This window comes from Juglans microcarpa x Juglans regia, chromosome 6D (assembly GCF_004785595.1).
Source record: "Juglans microcarpa x Juglans regia isolate MS1-56 chromosome 6D, Jm3101_v1.0, whole genome shotgun sequence".
Classification (NCBI taxonomy): Eukaryota; Viridiplantae; Streptophyta; class Magnoliopsida; order Fagales; family Juglandaceae; genus Juglans; species Juglans microcarpa x Juglans regia.
Window position 1 is genome coordinate 1463721 of NC_054604.1, and position 20671 is coordinate 1484391.

General features: G+C 34.5%; 2 protein-coding genes across 2 annotated transcripts; both read right to left on the reverse strand.

Annotated features, from left to right (window-relative positions):
* Positions 1-1496: 1496 nt before the first annotated feature.
* LOC121234317 (GDSL esterase/lipase 7-like) lies at positions 1497-4400 on the reverse strand. Its single transcript, XM_041130212.1, has 5 exons — positions 3753-4400; positions 3100-3230; positions 2733-2981; positions 2162-2408; positions 1497-1884 (listed from the first exon to the last, which is right to left on the reverse strand). Exons 1-5 carry the CDS (start codon positions 3985-3987, stop codon positions 1676-1678), a joined length of 1071 nt encoding a protein of 356 aa, XP_040986146.1. The 5' UTR covers positions 3988-4400; the 3' UTR covers positions 1497-1675.
* A 70-nt stretch (positions 4401-4470) lies between these two features.
* On the reverse strand, positions 4471-15191 carry LOC121234315 (kelch domain-containing protein 4). Its single transcript, XM_041130209.1, has 20 exons — positions 14993-15191; positions 14422-14508; positions 14232-14300; positions 13999-14131; positions 13693-13739; positions 13349-13435; positions 11332-11393; positions 10704-10746; positions 10532-10612; positions 9681-9797; positions 9086-9191; positions 8391-8454; positions 7984-8026; positions 7521-7787; positions 7276-7437; positions 6584-6715; positions 6156-6302; positions 5373-5459; positions 4843-4911; positions 4471-4741 (listed from the first exon to the last, which is right to left on the reverse strand). Exons 1-20 carry the CDS (start codon positions 15122-15124, stop codon positions 4649-4651), a joined length of 2028 nt encoding a protein of 675 aa, XP_040986143.1. The 5' UTR covers positions 15125-15191; the 3' UTR covers positions 4471-4648.
* Positions 15192-20671: the final 5480 nt, after the last annotated feature.

Sequence of the window (20671 nt, forward strand, 5' to 3'; positions counted from 1 at the left end):
TAACCCCATCATACATCCCTTCATTTTCTATGACTTCATTGCAAAATTATATTGTAACGCCTCAATAGAAGACTCAAATCTATGAGTAACAATATGTGACACGACTCGTTAACTTAATACGAATACGATACGATAAAAGCGGGTTAGAATTTAGCCTTAACGAGTTCGGATCAAAACAGGTTGACCCGTTTAGATATGATTACTTAATTGGTTGATAACAGGTCAACTCGTTTTGACCCATTATAACCTGTTATGACCCGTTAAAAAAGTTAAAGTTACAATTATACCATTATACCTAAAAATAAAATTATTGAGATTTTAATTTCGATATTTTTATTATTTTGATTGTAATTTTAGACTTGTAGTTAGTTTTATATTTTTTATAAATATTGTGATTTTAACATTTATATAAAATTATGCTAAACTTAACTAGGTCAAACGGGTTAATTTCATATTTGTTTAACCAATTTACATAAACGGGTCAAAACAGGTTGACACGACCCATTATGTTTATGGGTTGTGTTAGGGTTTCATATTTTGACACGATAAACTTAACAAGTCGAGTTAGGATTGACCTATATAGTATAATATATATATTTTGATACGACACGAATACGACCCGTTAACACGAATTGACACTCGGAAAAATTTTTATTACAACCTACTGTATGCTGCAGCCGCAGCACACCATGTGTTGAGTTTAAAAAAAAAAAAAAAATCTCACATGAAGTGTACGGAGAGAGTGCGGCTGATGAACATAATATCTCATTGATACCCATACTCAAACCATAGAGCCTATACTCCAAAAAATCTAATCAATAATACAAAAAAAATTCTGATACACAGTCGGTTTGAAAACAACACACCGCACCCCAAATAAAAAACTGGGTTCACAAGGTTAGATCCCCTTCCTCGTTTTGCTCTCTCACTCTCTCAGCTTCGAACTTCTCTCCTTTTGACGAACACAAGTGTGTAGGAAAAAGTAGCAATAAGGAAGAGAGTGATGAGCCTGAACTGGTTGATCCCTGAGCACTGTTCGGGAGTGAATATCTTCCTCCATTTTACTAAGCTATATGCTACTAACATTTTGAAATATATAGGAACCATTGCACACATGACCTTGTAGAAATCATTCCCAGTTATCATCTCCCTGACTTTCTGATCTCACAACTTTTCTAGTTTGAGTACTAGTTTGTGTTTGTGGAGGGAACAACACGGGGAAGGAGAAACATTCAAAATGAATTTGTGAAACGTATGTTTAGGTTAGCAGCAGGAAAAAATAAAAATAAAACATGTCAGCAAGGTGTGCGGTGTAGAAGGAATAGTAGGTTGGTGAGTAGAACTTCTCATGATACAATTGGATTTCTATCGGAACCTTATAAAATGTAAAAATTTTTTCTTTTCAAGTAATTTGAGATCTCATACACCACGTGCCCTTATCCTATTATATGGGTATATCATAATATAATATCTATTAAGTTAATAACTCTCTCTACTCAAAGCAAAACTTGTGGGATTTCCCATTACTGCTTAGAAAAGAGTAAGGGAGAGAGAAGATCAAGGTGCTCGATCGAGCAAGTTTTGGAGATAAAGATATTAATATTGACAAAGGAGAAGGAGAACAGAACATGCACGTAGATAAACTTTAGTTAATCTTGAGAGAACAATATCTTCATCATCTCTTTGCAAGTTCTTGGACGTTAATTGGAACACATTGATCAGTACCCTTAAAACATTGTTCAGCAATTGTCTTGTATACTGCTTCTGTTGGGTGATTTGCATCAAAAAAGACATACGAGTTCCTGTCTTGGCATGGGGCTTTATTTGGAATGCACATCCCTGATTTTGAAACGGCACAGCATGGGTTCACTGAATCTTTTAGACCTGTAAAAGTCAAGACTCATAAGTTAGAAACATGCCAAATCCATCATCATTCAAAAGTACCATTAAAAATAAAGGGTGCAATCTTTATTGGGTTTGAAGAGATGAAAAATAATAAATAGTTTTTAAATAGAAAAATGTTTTATCCGTAAAGAGATCCCACAAAAGTAAATCTACAAACTAATAGATATACTATGTCTGATGACGATTAAGAGATGATGATGAATAACATTTCTCGGCATGTAATATGTACGAAAAGGAAGGAGATGAGTTTGCTTACCATAACGAGTTGGATTTGCCATCAAATCGTTCATGAATTGGTACCTCTTGGCCAGAACGAATGTTGTGTTTCTAAGTCCCATACTTTGAACCATAACTCCAAGCTTGTGATTGTAAGAAGCTATGTAGGAATTCACTTTCTCTGCGCATTTTGCCTTGGAATTTACTGTTTGGAGGAAAGCTGGTTTACAACCTATTGGCTCTATCTCAAACACTACAAACTTTCTTGCTCCTAACGAGAACAAATCCTGCATAAATATGCCACTCTGTTTAAACCACTATATTTTCAACATTCAATTTATAATATCTTTCATCATTACTCACCACATTTGACAAGTCTTTTTCTGAGTAATTCTAGTTTGTATTCTAAATATTGTTATTCAGGATCACGCTTATTGATACGGCACATTATAAGTAGTTTCTTAAATCGACTAACAAAATGGTAGCCATTTTACAATAAAAGTAACTTTATAATCTAACGTCTCACATTGAGTTACGCCGGTTTATGAATTTACGTTTATAAAAATTCTTTGTAGCTAAAATATTTCTTTAGAAGAAAATGACGACTTTACCTGTAATTGTGTTTGGAGATAGTACACAAGGGAATCAGCGAATTGTACCATATTGAAAATGCGACTGGTATTGTATTGACTTGAAAGATAATTGAGAGAGTAATCGTTGCTGCCTACAACCACCAGAAAAATAGACTTTGACAGGTGGTTTCGGAGCTCGGCTTCATTGCTAAAAAGCCTTGGCAGATATTCTTGAACTGTCTTTCTGAACAACTCTATTTGTTTCTCCATGCTCAAGTTTACAACTCCCTGCATGATAACCTCATTCTTGAGCAATACAAAACAGTCTTAAAAAAAACTAGCAATTCCTTTCTAGATGTGATATGAAACTAGCAACTCGGAGGCATTGGCAAATCGATGTTCTTACAGGATCAGCAGTGCCAGTCTCGGAACGGATTCCGGCCAAGCCAGATGCATAGTTAAAACCCTCGGAGAACTTGCTTGTTTTAGGATTGATACTCAAGAATGAAGGGGGGCTTTGTATTCCAAGCCATTGAGCTGCATTTAGCTCACAAAGTCAATATGATTCAAGAGCATCTAGTACAAGGCAAACCTTCTTCTTACCTTAACTCAAATAATAGAATCTACGAGTCTAATTGAGATCCTTTCCAATTTCTTGATCAAATTGGATGACCCAATATAGAAAGAGATAGACACAACATTAAATACTCATGAGAGGTCCACTTTGCTCGAAAACTTTATATGAGCGGCATTAAATGTTATAGGACCCACACTTCAAAATGAGGAGTGCTACAGCCACAAAGAGATTACATTTATGTAATCTCACAAACATACGTGACTTAATATGATCCGTTAAATCTACTTTACAATGAAAGTAACTTTATAATCTGACAAAACACATCAAGCGACATCAGTTTGTAGAATTACTTTTGTATAATCACTTTATGGCTAGAGTATTTCTCATTCCCTAATATCCGATGGTTTGTTCTGAAATCTTCGTGACCAAAAAATGATATAGGATGCAACACAAGATACAATGCTAGTTAGAGACAAACTAACCAAAGAAATCACTGATGGTAGCACCATTCGTGGCCCTGGCATTGGGACGAGCAGGAAAATCTATGCCATAAGGTGCATAATTTGCTTTTCCAGGTGTGTTTAGGACAACATCGTTCCAAGAAACAACAGTCGAGTCTCCAAATGTGTATAAAGCTGATGCAATCTTAGCTTGAGACTCGACCTTCCAAAAGAAGAAGCAAACAAGGACGAGAGGAATCATGGAGTTCCTGAACATTTTTTATTTTCTTGTATTTACTATTTGGGATTTTTTCTCATCGGTATGCAAAAATGGAGGGATATTTCATGTTCTTATAATAGGGTATGCAGTTAGGGTTGCCAAATTTAGACAAGGTGGAATTAAAATAGCATTGGCATTGCGAGGTAAGAAGTTATGGATGAAAATCCCAAAATCGTTACGATGTTTTAGAACATAGAAATTTTCAAATTAAATGATTTGGATCTAACAATATAACAGATCCTCCGCACCGGCTTGTAAATAGAATTCTTCTAATATTTAAGCATTGTCTTAACCCCTCGGAAACTATAATAAAATAAAAAAAAACACGTAACATTTTAGTAGCTTATTAATGCTGTATCAAAATCAGCCCTTGCACCAAAGCAAAATTCTGCAAAAGTAGTTGCCAAGTTTCTAAACCATTACAAGAATTCAAAGACTCGAGAGAGATAGAGAATGTGTTGGACATCGAGGGCACTTACATTCTGGGAAAAATAAAGGGGAAGTTTACTTGTGTGTGAATATTACGCAAACATGTCTCACTCTTAGTACATATGCGGGCATATTCATGGGCTGTATAATGTATTAATTCTACTATGAAAATCAACAAATAAATATGACATATCTTCATGGCATATACTGAGTTCAAAATTGCTGGGGTTCAATGCTTATTTTTTTTCTTCCCTCTCTTTCTTGAACTAGTCTCAGGCCCTTCTTCCTCCTCGGCCTTCTGCTCTGCCTCCAATATGGCCAGCTGCATCATATGCATAAAGAAAAATCAATGTAAATTTGATGTTTTTTTTTTCTTAGGCAGAAGTCCTATCTGAACCTTGAGATACAAACCAAAAAGTTTACCTCATCAAGAATTGGTTTAAGTTCACGATATCGAGCTTCAGCAAGATCAAAACCATCCTTACGGAGCTCCTGTGAGCCAATACAATTTATGTCACAAAAGCACGAAGACATCAACTGGTACATTCATTTACACTGTGGCATGTTTAACTTGGAAATCCAATGAAATTGGGTTTAGGGGATTTTGAGATCACATCCAAACTAATGTATCTTGTATTTCCCCATTCACACAAAATCACCAAAGACACAGTTCAACTCAACCACTTCCAAGAATTGCTTTATGCAGCTTGTTTCGTAGAAATTGTGGCTTGGGTTTGCCTTGCATCAATAAAATGAACTGAAACAATATTGTTGGTATTTTTTATGTTTTAATTCTAATTTCAACTGGAAATAAACCCCCGGAAAACCCAATCCACATTTGTTAATTAACCATATGAGGACAACAAAAGGCATATGAGAGAACATGTAGCAGGTTAGTTAATAAAATTGAAGAATGCATGTAAATAGGCTTATTATGAAGAGAACAAACAAACCTTCCCAGTGTGTTGAGTATGTTCATGAGCTGCCATTTGCCAGTACAAATTTGTACGTTTATAAAAATCCTTCAAAGATTCTCCAGGCTTCACGTGAAAAATGAGAAGCTATCAGTTGAGAACATCATTGGCTGAAGCAGAAAACATATTAGAAGTCCAAGGTTGTGTCTGGATGAACAATTTAAAAATTTTTTAGTTATGGGATTTAAACCGATGTAATTATGAGTAATGCTACTTATCATCCCTTTTACCATCACCATCTCATCATCCCATGATGTGGTATTAAATGATTGGAGACTATTTATTATATTTCACTTGTGGGCCTATCATTTAATGTCACATTAAGGGATGTTGAGAGGATGATAATAAATAGGTTTTTCCATTAAATATTATTTGGATGAGTATATTTCAAAAATAAGAAATTATGACTATAATGGTAGTTTTTTTTATAGGTAATTGAATTATAGGATGACGAAAAAGCTTAGTCCGAAGTACACAAGACGTATACAAGAAAAACACCTAATGATAAACGAGAAAAATACAAGAAAATCATAGAAACTCAGCCAATCAAAATCTATAACAGACGCCTAGAGAAACGAAGTATTGAAGAAGGTTTAAAGCTCATCCATCAGACTAGTAGTTACAATGATAATGATAGTGGCGGTGGTGGTGACTTAGTGATAGTAGTGATACTATGTTAGTATTGGTATATCTGGAAAAAAAAAAAAAAAAAAATTATACATGTGTACATATATATGTGTGTGCGCGTGCATGTAAATGTACCATTGGGGTTCTTTGTGAATCTGAAAGGCCTAGACTGGCTCTGATCTGTTCTATTCTGGCCCGCTTTTCCTTTCTTCTTAGAGTCTTCCCCTTGCCTTTGATCAAAGCAACAGCATCTCCCATTTGAAGGGACCCATCACCTGCAGCCTACATGCACAGAAGAGTGAAGCATAATTCAAACAAACCGGCACACCTTCCTCAATTTTTTAAATATAAAGTAGAAGCCCCTACATCTACGTTCTGCAGAGTATCACCAGCTCTCTCTCACTCACTTACATGCCCAAAACATGAGGGCAAAGTAAGGTTCAACTTTTTTTTACAAGGTTCAAATTTAAAAACACCGAGCATGACTTGGTAAGAGGAGGGCGGGCAGCTAACTACTAAAAAATAACACAAGCATCTTTTGCTGAACAAGTAAGAAGATGCACCTCCACATCATCATCATCACCATCACTAGTCTCATCGCTGTTGCTATTGCATTCATCATCACTATCATCTTCATCATCATCATCATCCTCATCTTCATCCTCCGACGCTTCCACCCACTCAGATTCTGATGCCTTTGCCAATAAAATAAAGCATAATCAGGCTAAGCAGACAAAATTGAATAAAGCTAGGACAACCAATAGGATTCTTTTTGCAACTTTTCTCAGATCCAAACAAACTTGATATGGAATTATATAATTTTTTTATGGGTATTGATGCAAATATATAATATTAGTAATGTCAACATTGTAGAAGCCCATTTTTAATGGTGTAATTTCAACCCATTAGAAGTTTCAACTTGGAACTTCAAAGACTATTAAATGGTCCACATTTAAGACTAGAAACTATCGCCTTACTTCTATGCCATCTATAAAGTCACCAGTAAAAGGATAGCAATAAGCATTGGTCGATTGCAATAGACTTTAATGGCATGAACGCACATGAATTCCTTGTATCTTTAGACACTCATGCATAGGTGTTGCCCTTGTATATCTCCCGTGTACTTGGTTTCACCTTTTTTAATAAAATTCTTATTTACTGATATATATATAAAAATAAAAATAAAAATAAAAAATAAAATAAAAATAAAAAAAAGCAATAAGCATTTATAGGTAGAGAAGGTAATGTAACAAACCGGTATGATGCACTTCCACTCATCGAGTTTGCTAAGATTAAGGGAATACAAGTCATCAAGTGTAATTTCCTGATCTTTGACCTCCATCATGCCCCCATATACGTACAATGTATCTCTTCCAACGACCGTGCAGGAGTTAATGCGCCCACAGGGTTTCACTATCTAGAATTTAGCACTAGATTAATAATCTAATAGTAGGAAAAATCTAAATGCCAGTGAAAATAAAAATCAATAGTGTGGCAAACCTCTGGCAATACTGAATTTTGCATATCCAATTTGGCACTAGATTCAAGAGGCTTTCCAGATTTGGAAGCCAGCCCTCCATTACCAACATTCATGGTTGTTGACACGTGGTGAGATATCTCATCAATGTTGCTTTCTATGTCACCTGCTTCTTCATGGTACTCTAAATTATCATCTTCACTCATTGCTGCACTCTCCTCTTGCTCAATCGGATTTGCCTTACCATCAAGATTGGCATCAGTATCTTTCTGCCCGGAACTCTTCTTTAACTGGAAAACACCGAGGCAAAAGGTAGCCACTATTAAAACAGAATCAATCTTCAAGGAATGACTTCCACTATATATACCCATAGAATGTGAAAGATTTGTGAGAAAAAAAGATTAGGGACGTATGGGTAGATATCCATATTAAATATTTCGTTCAGACTCTACCGATTCTTTTTTTCCTTCTAAACAGAGACTGTACCTTATTGTTTGTTGACTTCTCCTTCCGTAGCTCCAATGGGTACCTATATACAGAAGATATATACTTGCCAGTAAGTGGCACGGACTACAACATCAAATTCACAGTAAAAATATTCATTGGCTATACAAAAAAAAAACAAAAGAAAAAGTAATTAGAGAAAGAGAACCAGATATATATTAACCAAGCAAGAAAATTCAGTGACACTGCTTGCATTGACATTAGAAACATACAACTTAGTTTATGAAAACATAATAAGCTTACAGATTAAATTTACAGAGAACCAAGATTTAATAACCGAACTGACTCAACGTACCAAATGTAAGTTATAGGGTATGTCTGCTAAGTAGCACTGACAATAATTTAAATAAACTCATCCATTCACGGAAGTAATCTCTGTTCAAACTTACCAGCGACGGCTGTCTAGCTGGAAGCCATAAAGTTCATTCAGGAACAAGCTCATTATCACATCACCTGCATATTTGAACAATAATAACAATAAGCACCCACCCCCCAAGAACATTAATAACAAAAAGCACTAACCTAACCATACTGGGTCAGTGACAAACACTTACATTTCACAGTTATTCTTCTGCCGAGCATAATTATCCATTAAAACACAAGACAAATAAGTTTTACTGACTAGCTTAGCTCTTTTTCTTCTCTGTGTCATGATTAGTACCTTGAAACACACCATCTCACTTCTCACTTATACATTGATTGGTCTTGACCAACAGGGAAATATAAAATGCACTTCACTTTTCCCCATCTTACTGTCAGAAATTGGTTCAAATGGTATATAGGTAGCTTCCAAAGTGAAGGAGATTAGAATTACAATTCAAGAGGATTTAAATAAAATAGTTTCTTACAATCTTAACGAGAAACAAAACTATAAAATGACCACATGAAAGGTAGATGTTGAGGATATGCAGTTCAAGTTGATAGGGGTTAGTTCCATATGGTAATGGCACGAGGATGGATGCAACACGAGCACGTATGATATAGAAAACGGTTTAGAGGATAAGAAAAAAGAAATATTTAGATTACACTTAAGGTGAAAAATTCTGACATGAATACAGTAGTACATAGGCAAGAAAAAACTAACCTTTTATTTCCATATCCACCACACCCCCAAATAGCAAAGCCCGCTTCTTATGAACACACATGGAAAACCCAGCACGAGGCCCAGGAGGCATCCCACTTTTCTTTACCTGTTACAAAGGAAATGGCATTAGTAGTAATAAAAGACATTTGATAGCAACAAGATCACCGAATGAGAAATAAAAAATTTCATGAAAGGTGAATAGGAGAGGCATTTGCTCATGATTCATGCCATACTCTTCTGATAAAATATTACAACAGAGCTAAAACAACAACATAAGAGTCTGAATTTCACAGTATGATTGTTGCAATGAAAGGATTGGTCTACTTTCAAGAGCCAACAGCTTCCAACTCACCTAAGATTATGTACTGTTGATACAAATAACACTCAGTAATCAACTCACAAACATGGAGCACCCGGATAAATGTAAATAAGAACAGAGTGAGAGAACACATCATACTTCTATTCAACAAACAAAGCAAAGCAATCAAATCTTAACATGAAAGATAACAGAACAGAAAAACATGCTTATAAAGGGAGCTATCAATACGCATCTAGTGTGGACTGGGTAAATAAAGAAGGCACTGAATTCACGAACCTTACTCCATTCCCAAGTCCTAGGATCAAGGGACCACAAGTCTGAATGAACAATTCCCTTCTCTGAGCTGTTCTTATCAGATGAAACCTCTTTGGAATAGCCACCATATAAGAAAATCTGCAATGTCAAACCAACTCTGTAAAATATATGATTTTCTTTTTCTCCTGTCAATATTTGAATTTAGAGGCTTAGAGCTGGCAAAAAAGACCACAATGTCAACTTCTTTGAAAAGGATGAAAGAAACCATAAATGTGAGATACCTTTATGAGATAATTATAGATGATCCATTAAGAATCATCTACAAACCAACAATAAAGGAATGGTATATAATTGAAAAGCACCTTGCATCTATCAGGCTATCTATGACTTGTAACTATGTCAGAGATTTAGAACCAATCTTAACAGTATGCATCAAATTATGACCATATACGTTGATAAAATCACTGGAAAAACCTAGATAAAATCAGTGCAGAATCTAAAATTTTCTTTTCAAAATGTTTTGTGAAAAAGTAGACCACCAAAAGATCATTACTCATACAAAGGAAGAACTATTTGTCATATCACAAAAACATGACTCGAAACAATATGGGGACATCACAAGATGAGAGGAAGATTTTAAAAATTAGCAACTCTAACTAGCGAAGTGAGGTGATCAGCTCAGACTTCAGTTCTGAAATTACTAAGATCAGTTCCTCCTCAAGACCAACAAAATTTGACTTTCTGACTGATACCTACATGCCCCCAGACTTCGTAGCACATCTTGAGCAAAGAATGGAAAATTTACAATCCAAAACTAAAGCAGGGAGTATTTCCATGATTACAATAATAAAGTGCATTTCTAAATCACTGACCTCATCTTGGTAAACAAAAAACTGAAAGCCACTGCGGGCACTTGGCCACATGGATCCAGGCCTAGACTTAATTTCTTGCCACTACAATGCATTGCATTAGCATCAGTTATCAAAACAACAACAATAGATCATGGTAATACTATCCAACTACAAAAGGGGCCAAAAATTTCACCTTGAACTGATCCAGGTCAAAAATATGCAAATCGTTATAATACCTGTATAAATGGAGTAAAATAACTGCATTAATTATCATATGGCAGTGAGTAAAAAGAAACTCATGCAATTCTCAGACAGAACGCAAAAAACCAATCAGGAAGAAGAAAAGAGTTGTAATGTTAAACACGTATTGCAAAAAACAACAACCGCCACGTCGAAGTACTTAAAAACTCCAGTGCCATGACAACTAAAAAGTATAAACAACATGGCAAGGTTCTGATTCTGGGTTCAGTCATTCAAATACTTAAATTACTGAATTAAACAGATGCCGAAAGTTCAACCCCCCCCCCCCCCCCCCAAAAAAAAAAAAAAAAAATTTGATAAATATCCCTGTCGAAAAATATGTAGCATCAAGGAGACCATGAATTGTTTTAATCAATTTAAAGCATTTAAAATATTCTGCTTTTCCAATTAAAGAGAATCATCTCCCAGTAGAGCCACAGATGCAACAAAATAAACTCACAATTAGTGCCCTAAAGTGGTTTGGGTCAAAGCATTCAACATCAAGCAATCAGACAATCAACACAGACCCATTAATATACAATGATGAAACCTTTAACAATAAAGAAAGACTTATCAACAACCTCACTTCTCTAAGGGTGTCATAGAAGCCACCGAATACAATAATCTTGTGCTTGTATAAAACCTGTAAAAGATGAAAAAGACAAAGGTCCATATGAGACGAGGACAGACTTAATTATGAATTTATACTATGTACATCAAAACCCGAGTGGAAGACAATATCAAGCCAGAAAGCTGAACACAATACCATTAAAAAATAAAAAAGGCAAAAGGCCAAAAAGCTACAACTTAGTCATTCAACGAGAAGGAAAAAAAAAATACTTATGCATTCAGTGTGCTGGTTGGTGATGTGGAAAGCGAGAAAGAAAGAGAAGCTTTGAGAGATACAACAAGTAAATTAGAAAGAAACAGCCTAGACAGTAGGGAGAGAAAACAAAAAAAGACAATCATTCCATCCATGAAATATATCAATGCAAATAATGAACTGCTGATAATAATTTACATATTCTATGAGCATCTAAAGGCATAGACTTAACAGCAACCAATACTCTAGCATTGACAAAGACCAAACAGCATGACATACAATTTTCCAGCTTCCTAATACATGTAGGACTTTCCTAATTAATATGTGTTTCAAATTTATTTGACCATATTAGAGAAAGAAGAGATGGAATTTCTATAACAAGATCAATAAGGAAAACTCCACAGATTTCACACGTGAATAAAACTCCAAACAAAAGAAAATATTTAGTTACTGAGGAGATACTAGATATTGAACTTGAAGGTAACTTGTGTGGATTGTTCAATCCAGCAAATTGTAATCTTGAGTTATCATTGCGATTTTTTTTTTTTTTTTTATTGGCACCAGGTATCCAAGAACATCCCGACTAATCCCGGGGGTGCACAGGTCCTCAGCAAGGAGTTTCCCACAAGTGCACCTCGGGTAATTCAAGGAGAAAATCCTCCAGTCCGATGGCCCCTAGAGATTGTTTGCACCCAAGGGGATTTGAACCTTTTATTAGTTTCAAAACCGATACTAATTGGAAACCTTTTATAGCATGTCATATTCAACATGAAACCACATATATTTAAAAAAAAAATGGCCAAGGTTGACATATGAGTTGTTAGGATATTTTTTCAGTCAGGAACATGAAATCATATATATTGATGACACTGTATTATTTGACAGAATCATAAACAACAATTGGCAAAATTTGTTTAGGTTTTTGTAATGCCTATGCTCATCATAATAACAAATCATTTAATCATTTTTCTTGAAAGAGCACCTGGAGGTCTAACTTCCCATAAGGGCTGTGTTTTCTTTGCTTGGACAGTCTCTCTAGGCAAGATTCTCACCACTGATAACATAAGAAAAAGACATGTCATATTAGTTGGTTGGTGCTACATGTGTAAGAGGAGTGGGAGACAGTGGATCATCTTTTACTCCATTGTGAGATTCCGAGTGCTCTATGGAGTGTTTTCTTCAGACGTATTGGTTTGGCTTGGGTCATGCCCAGAAGAAGATTGGACCAATCCCAATTATTGGAGAGGGCTAGGTGGCAGCTCACAAATCACAATGATGTGGAAAATGGTTCGTACTTATCTCATATGGTATATTTGGAAGGAAAGAAAAGGTAGAAGTTTTGAGGATCATGAACGACGCTGAAAGAGCTCAAAACTTTCTTTTTCGATACCATCTTCCTTTGAACAGCTTCTGTAGACTTTAATGGGCTTAATTTTCACGATTGTATCTTTTTCTCCTTAAATATAGGCTTATTTCTTGTATACTTTATGTTTACTTAGATTGCACTGATTACTGGAGTCTTATTATTTATCCAACACGAACTTAAATGTCAAGAGATTATCAATGACTACTTCTAGGTTGCTTTAAGACTACACCAAGTCTCAATTCCACTTCACCCAAACATAATATAAATGAACTAAAGTACAAATCCGTTTTTCAAAAATATATTCTATTTTCAGCTAACACATTTTCTTATAATTTACATGCATGATTGAAACTAATAAAGTAAAGATCCTATCTGACATGGGCATCAATCTAGAATAACCTGAACTTACCATTCGATGACCCGAGCGTGGACTAGGGCACCCTTTTAGATTTAGTTGTTCCCATTGGTTTGTTTTCAGGTCCAACATCCAAAAGTCCTGTGAGAAAAAGGATGACATTGTCAGATCAAGCATGAAAATATACATATAGAGGTAGGTAATACAGTTGAAAACCATATCTATTCTCAGCCATGCATTCTTGAATAAAAAAGCTGCAAGAATATTATTATTTTTTTTAGGTAAGAATCAAAGATTTTACTAAAAAAATCAAAAGGTATAGCCTGAGTACAAAGGAAGTGCAAGAGGAAGACCTAACAAGAAATAGGCAAAAAGCAGCAAGATAAAACATGGTTCACCTTGTAGTGATGGAACCTCTCTTGATTTGGGGATGTAAACTCACCACCTAACAACAAAAGAATGTGACTATATACATGTATCAAATGACATTTAATGTGTCTTTATCTCTCTCTCTCTCTGTGTGTGTGTGTGTGTGTGTGCAGCTGTATGTATGTATGTACGTATGTACTTAAGCAAAGATTTTTATTTATTTTTTGATAAGTAAAAGTAAAACTTTATTGATAGGAATAGGCATAGCCCAAGTGCACATGAAGTATACACAGAAAATGCCTAAGTAACATTAAGCAAAGATGTTATCAGTTTACCAAAGATATAGAGGTAATTCTTCCAAGCAACTGCCTGATGAGCACTACGAGGAGGTGGGCTATTAGGGCTTGAAACCAACTTCCATTCCTGCTTTTCCACATCATACCTGTAAAGATCACCGTACACATATGTCTGCAACCATTCAAATTAGCATAGAATCTACGTAAGTGAAGCAGAAGCATACTTTTCTTCAAATAGAGCAAATATTACAGCGATGAATGTTAGACCTAACCTTGTTGCCATTGTAGAATTCACCCCCGTAAAGGATCAATTCTGTCTCTTTCAAGGGATTAATGTTCAGCTACAAAGGTAAGTCAGTAAGATAAGAAAAGAAATCTTTTAATGATACCGGTAAAAGGAAAAAAAATAAAAGAAGTAGCACACTCAATAAAATTGCCGACGACTACAAGTAAGGGTATTACCGTGCAGTTGGAACGGGGAGATGGCGCTGGGACATTCTCCTCAATGTGGACTTCCTTCTTCTTTGCTTCCTCCTTTTGTATACTCAACTGTGGAATCAAATGCATCCAATATAATCATACACTTCAAGAAAACAGTCACTTCTTCATTGTTTGTTGAAGAATGTGACCATTCAATTCATAAAATAAATTTCATTTGAGCAACATCACTTGTGATAAAACCCATTGAATCTAACTATGTGATAAGCTCAACTTAAGCCCCCATTTACCTCAAATGGATATTCGACAAAAGAGCTTGTGCGTGTCCCTTTAGACTTAACATCACTTTCTATCAAAGTTTTCCAGGAATGACAGACAATAGCCCAAATTCTAAATTAGCTTAGTGAATCAAATTAATCAATTACCAGTCTTCAATTCGGTAAAATGTTCAGAATTTCTGTCTAAATAGTACACAATTCGATCAATCTCATGAGAACCATCAATCTATATACCAAAGTTAGCTTATTTAATTCATGTTTAACTAAAGAAGCATATAGGTATATAGGGAAACTATAGAAATACTGAACATGAGTACCAAAATGGCATCGATGTCATCCTCGGGAGAGAGCTTCTTGGAATCTCTACGAGCTTTCTTTTCCTCTGCTTTCGCTGTTTTCTTCTCTGTTTTCTCTTTGCCTTTCCCGGGCTTCTTCGTTTTCTTCCCCATCGTTCAAAGCGCGGCTAGCTCTCGGAGTCGGAGCAGACCTCACTCGGTTCGCGAAAGTGGAAGAGAGACGCACGGCTTATAAAAACGACGGCGTTGGACTTGGAACCGTGTCGTTTTCAAAGGGCGGGTTCCATTTTGGTTTTTGTTTTTTATTTTAAAAGAAAATATAAGAAACTATTACAATTTATCTTTGAAATCAAATTATAGCGTGTAAACATTTTACTTTTTAGAATATCTCACTACTATTTATTATTTTATTATTATTTTTTACTTAATTTTCACTATTATTCAATATCATTACTTTTTCATTATTTTTTCACTACTACTTACAGAATACTTGAAAATACATTACTACCCAAACGCAACTCTTCGTTTGCTTCCTAAACCCATCTCAACTCATCATTACAACTTTTTCAAATTTCAATACAAAATATAATAAACAATTCAAATTTTTCAAATTCTAAAATAATAATAATATTAAAAAATAATATTATAACAATATTTTATCATCTCAACTCAACTCAATTCAACTCAGTTCAATATCCAAGCGTAGCCTAAGTGTGTTTTATACAATAGCTTGAAAATAAAATTTTTTTCTTAATAAAATTTTCATGGTCAAGTGAGATCAATATAATTAAAATGTACAATAATAACAACAACAAACATTTCAAAATAAACACTATAGTATAGAAAGTGAAAATAAACCGAGAAATGAAATCCAAGTATTCTAGTCCTCATTGGCACCATTGCATACTTTGGCATGACACTCTCACTTCTCACTCACTCATATGTGCACTTCAAAAGTGTAGCATGTTTAAGCAAATTAAGTATTCCTAATCTTCTGGTGGAAAAGGATTTCCTCATCCTAATAAATTGGTTTTATAACAATTCTTGTCCCCCTTGAAAATATGTTGATCTTTAGGATGATATTTCACATTTTAACCATTTATTTATGTTATAGGGAAAAAATCACCTAGACATATATGGCATCCCAGGCCCAACACCAAAGGGTCATCATCTAGAAGCACTAAAGAAAAGACGAGGGGACAAGAAAAAGCCAGTGCTAGAGAGAAAAGAGGAAGGCGTTAGAGAAAAGAGAAAAATAAGAAAAGGGAGAAAACCAGTTTGATAAGCAAGAGAAAAGTGGGATAAACCTTACTTCCTCACCTACCACTGATAGGGCCACAATAAAAAGGGAATTTGAGATTTGAGGAAACAAGACTTCCAAACGGCGAAGAAAGGATTATGAGAACACATAGATCACCCTCGACCTCACGAGAATAGCTATTGAAATGATCTTTTCCGGAAAAAAGGTATCCGACTTCTATTGTACAAAGATAAATGAAAGATCATGAGAGATTATAAGATACCCATATTATAATGGATTTGTCCTTCAAATGACCTATGAATGTAGGCCTTGTGCTAAACCACACAAATCTGTGTGTCTTCATCTTTATTTATATTTCCTATATTTATTTTTTATTTATTGTTATGGATGTACGTACGAGCACCGTACCACTGTTCCGGATTTCTATCGTGGATTTCGAACCACTTTATTTAGTCTTGGAGTACCTTAGTGGGTTAAGAATGATTTTTTCTCCTGTTCTAACCTGTTATGCAATTTTTTGCATTAACACTTTCCTACTCATGTTTACATAGAAGGGAGCACTTTAGCGGATAGTCTCACTACTTATAGAGCTTTGGGCAGCAATGTAAGTTTCTCTTCCATTTATGAATTTCCCAAACATATGATTGGCCATTTTGCTTTGGATCCGTGTGTACGTATCCCCGACTTCCGACATTAGATCGTCCTTCATGGTTTTTTCTTGTATTTTCAGTCTCGTTTCATTCCTAACAATGGTTTTTCCTCTTTGTTCATAGAAGTGAGTTTACATCTGTAATCCTCTTGCTCTTTTTATATAAAGTATTATTATATTATAAGTGAGAGTTTATCGATAAAATTAAAATACCGCTCTCTTCTTTAAAAGAATGAATGAATGCATTTTTTTTTAAGTATGTTCATAGTTATACTTTTACAAGGCCTTGGTTTTTGGCTTTTATTATTATTATTATTATTATTATTATTATTTTATTCCATCGTCATGGCCTTGTATACTGGCTAATAAAATTGAGAGTATTATCCTTATTCTCTGAAAAATAAATAAATATAATGATTCCGGTCCTATAATTTCTCAACTCGTAACCGGGAAAAGGTCGTCATGGAGACAGTTTCATTGATTGAAGGAGAATCCATTAGCAGTACTATAGTTTTGAACTACAATTATTTGCATTTGAGGCGGTTATTGACAATCTTAATCCCTCTCATATTTTTGGATACCGGAGCTGTGGAGCATACAACATAACTAAAAAAAAAAAAAAAAAACATGAAACTCGTAACAAATGTGAGATATATTAAGGCCGATTTGGATTATGAGTTGAAATGGTTTATAAATAATAGTAAGATATTTGAGTTAAGATGAAATGAGTTAAAAATGGTTTGAATTAAAATATTTTATGAAGTTTTAAGAAATGAGAGAAAAAAAGTTAAATATAATTTTGTTAGAATATTATTTTTGTTTTAGAATTTAAAAAAAATTGAATTATTTTTGTGTTTTGTTTAAAAGTTTAAACAAATTATAATAATTAGGTAATAATTAGATAAAAAAAGTTGAAGATTTAAATTGAAAAATATTTATATTTATGGTGTTTAGATATTAAAATTAGATAGAATGATACGAGATGATATAAATGAAATGAAAGCATATTTCTATCCAAACAAGACCTTAAAATCCTTGAAAATATAATAAAATACTGAAGCCGTCTCTACGTCCGTCTAGAAAGAAACTCTTCTTTTCAACATTGATATTAATTTCTTATGTTAATTATGCCAGCTCTCTAATGTGTATACTATATATGTCATTCATGCTAAAGTTAGTAAGCACGAGAATTGATTTTGACAAGAATAATGACACAACTACAATTCTCTAACAACTATTTTAAAATCCATCTCACAATCAGTCAATGTAAGCATGCACGTTATTTTAGGAGTGGGTAGCGGGGCCCACACCCCGCTATCCCACCTCACCCCTACATGGGCGGGGTTGGCAACCTCACCCGCCCATGCGGTGCAGTGGGGGTGGGGGCTCTTGCCCCGCAAGGAGAAAGTCTAGCTCCCAGAGGGGGAGGGGGGGGGGGGGTTGGCAACCTCACCCGCCCTGCCCCCGCTCTTCTATATATAAAATAAATAAATTCTAAATATTTATATAAATTTATATAATTTGTTAAAAATTTGAAATTATATTCAAGTTATTAGATTATCTTGGCCTCTTAAGTCAACTTTTATATAGAAAGGTCAAGGCAATACACTAGTCATATTTAAGTAATGTAAGACTTAATGACAATCCAAAATACAACTTTAATGAGTTTAAAACTATGCTACTAGTTTTTATTTTTATTTTTTGTATTTATAAATTTTAATTTATAATTTTAATTATATTATAATTTGGATCTAATATTTTTAAACCCAAAAATAGTTTTTAGATCAAATGAGTCATGGGTAGTATTGGCCTGGGCGGGGAGTGGGGTGGATAAGATTTTCGACCTTGCCCCTTGGCACGGGGACGGGGTTGAAAAGCCTTCCTCACATGGTGTGGGACGAGGTGCGGGGAAGGGTCCACCTCTTCCCGCACTATGCAGGTATCATCCCTACATTATTTCATTAATTATAAATGTCAGTTTTACAAAACTACTACTCATTTTAATATATAATTATAAAAGAGTTATAATCTATTCATTTTATTTTTAAGAAACTCCGAAGCAATGTCTACCATGATCAATACATTTGAGTTCAACCGATAACTAAATTTAATTTTGTAGCTTGTGATATATTTTTTTTTTTTTTTTGGGTTGGATCACGTTCAAGTAGTACTCTAAGACACGGCTCATAATATATAGATCATGATAGTCTATAGTTTTAGGAAAATGATATAATAACAACTATATCACAATTTATTTACAACTAAGTATTAAATAATTATTTTTTCATGTGCTTTAAACTATTACTAGGACAATAATTTTGAAATAAACCAAAAATAAATTATTTTTTTAATATGAAGTTGTAGATAAATTATAGAGTAGTTGGTGTGGTGTTATTGTCCAATACTTTCAACAGATGGAAAACAATTCGAATGCTTATCCTCATTTAGTTATATAGATGAGATGATATGATAAATATATAAATAGTAGTAAGATAGTTTGTAAATAATAGTGAAATAGTTTGATTAAGATGTTTTATGAGATTTTGAGAAATGAGAGAGAAATAGTTGAATAAAAATATTATAAAATTAAAATATTGTTATAATATAATTTATTAATATAAGTTTGTTTTGAAATTTGGAAAAGTTGATTTTTTTTTTTAAAAAAAAAAAGTTTAGGAAAATTGTAATGATTAGTTGAAAGGATAACGTTTTGCAGCGGTCCATCCGATATTGAGGCATTAACAGCCCTCCAATAATACTCTGCCATGTCAACAATTTCACAGAAATTACAATAGACTTCGTTACACTACGTGATAAAACACATACTCTCCTCTGATCCTCGCCACCTTTAGCAAGCAGCAACCTTCATGGAATCCCACATAGCGGAGCCACCATAATCCATTCTTGCCACATGTACTCGTTGCAACAAGGCACCACAACAAGCTATCTTCCAGCCCCTCATGACCAGAACTCTCCAGACCCTTTCTCTTCCCTTTCTTCAAAACCTTTGATTATTTGCTCGGTTGTAAACACACAGAAAAGAAAAAAGAAAGGCAAAGAACTTGTACAAAATTTTCACTTTTCCTGCACTTGTTGTGGTATCAATCTATTTTGTTTTCCTTCTAGCTTTGGTCTTGAAGAGTGATAAATAATGTGTAGGCCAAACAATGATGAGAATAAGGACTGAAATTCAAAGGTCGGATATGTAATTTTTTGGGTCATGTACAATACAACACAATCAATTAAAAATAAAATTTTACATTTTTTTTTTTTTTTTGAAATCTTCCCCTCCATTCCAGTACTCGATCTCCTCAGACAACTTTCCGTGGTGATCAGGCACTCCACCTCTTCTCCCTCCCCACATCCCATGCCACTGTCCAATTAGAAGCATGACCAAAATAAAATCAAAATGAAAATCATTGTCTCAACCCTTTAAAGAGAGAATGAGAGAAAAAACCTGAGGAAAAAAAAAAGAGATGAACTACGGTGTGCGAAGTGGAGGTGCGTTGGTCTTGGAGAAGATGAGGAGATTTTCTTTCCGTTGAGAGGGGGACAATCGATTTGAGAATTTCAAATGTGATGTGTGACTACACGGGAATTAATTTGAAATGTCTGTGTCACTCATATATTGAAGACTGTTATTTAGGATATAATGGACTAACTGGATTTAAGATTTTCTCTAGTTGAAAAGTTAAAATTTTGATTGAAAAGTATTTATATTTGAATGATATTTGAATGTTAAGATGAAAATAGATTGAGACCATGTGAAACCAAACAAGGTCTTACACAA

Bases quoted from the DNA above. Each gene is read 5' to 3' on its own strand.
- LOC121234317 (XM_041130212.1), bottom strand. From the start codon at position 3,987: ATGTTCAGGAACTCCATGATTCCTCTCGTCCTTGTTTGCTTCTTCTTT. The intron at 3,231-3,752 runs GTTAGTTTGTCT...AGCTAAATGCAG, and splicing joins TACCATCAGTGATTTCTTTG to CTCAATGGCTTGGAATACAA. The intron at 2,409-2,732 runs GTAAAGTCGTCA...ATATTTATGCAG, and splicing joins ATCTCCAAACACAATTACAG to GATTTGTTCTCGTTAGGAGC.
- LOC121234315 (XM_041130209.1), bottom strand. From the start codon at position 15,124: ATGGGGAAGAAAACGAAGAAGCCCGGGAAAGGCAAAGAGAAAACAGAG. The intron at 13,436-13,692 runs GTGAACCATGTT...TTTTTCTCACAG, and splicing joins AGAGGTTCCATCACTACAAG to GACTTTTGGATGTTGGACCT. The intron at 6,716-7,275 runs GTTTGTTACATT...TTATTGGCAAAG, and splicing joins AGTGGAAGTGCATCATACCG to GCATCAGAATCTGAGTGGGT.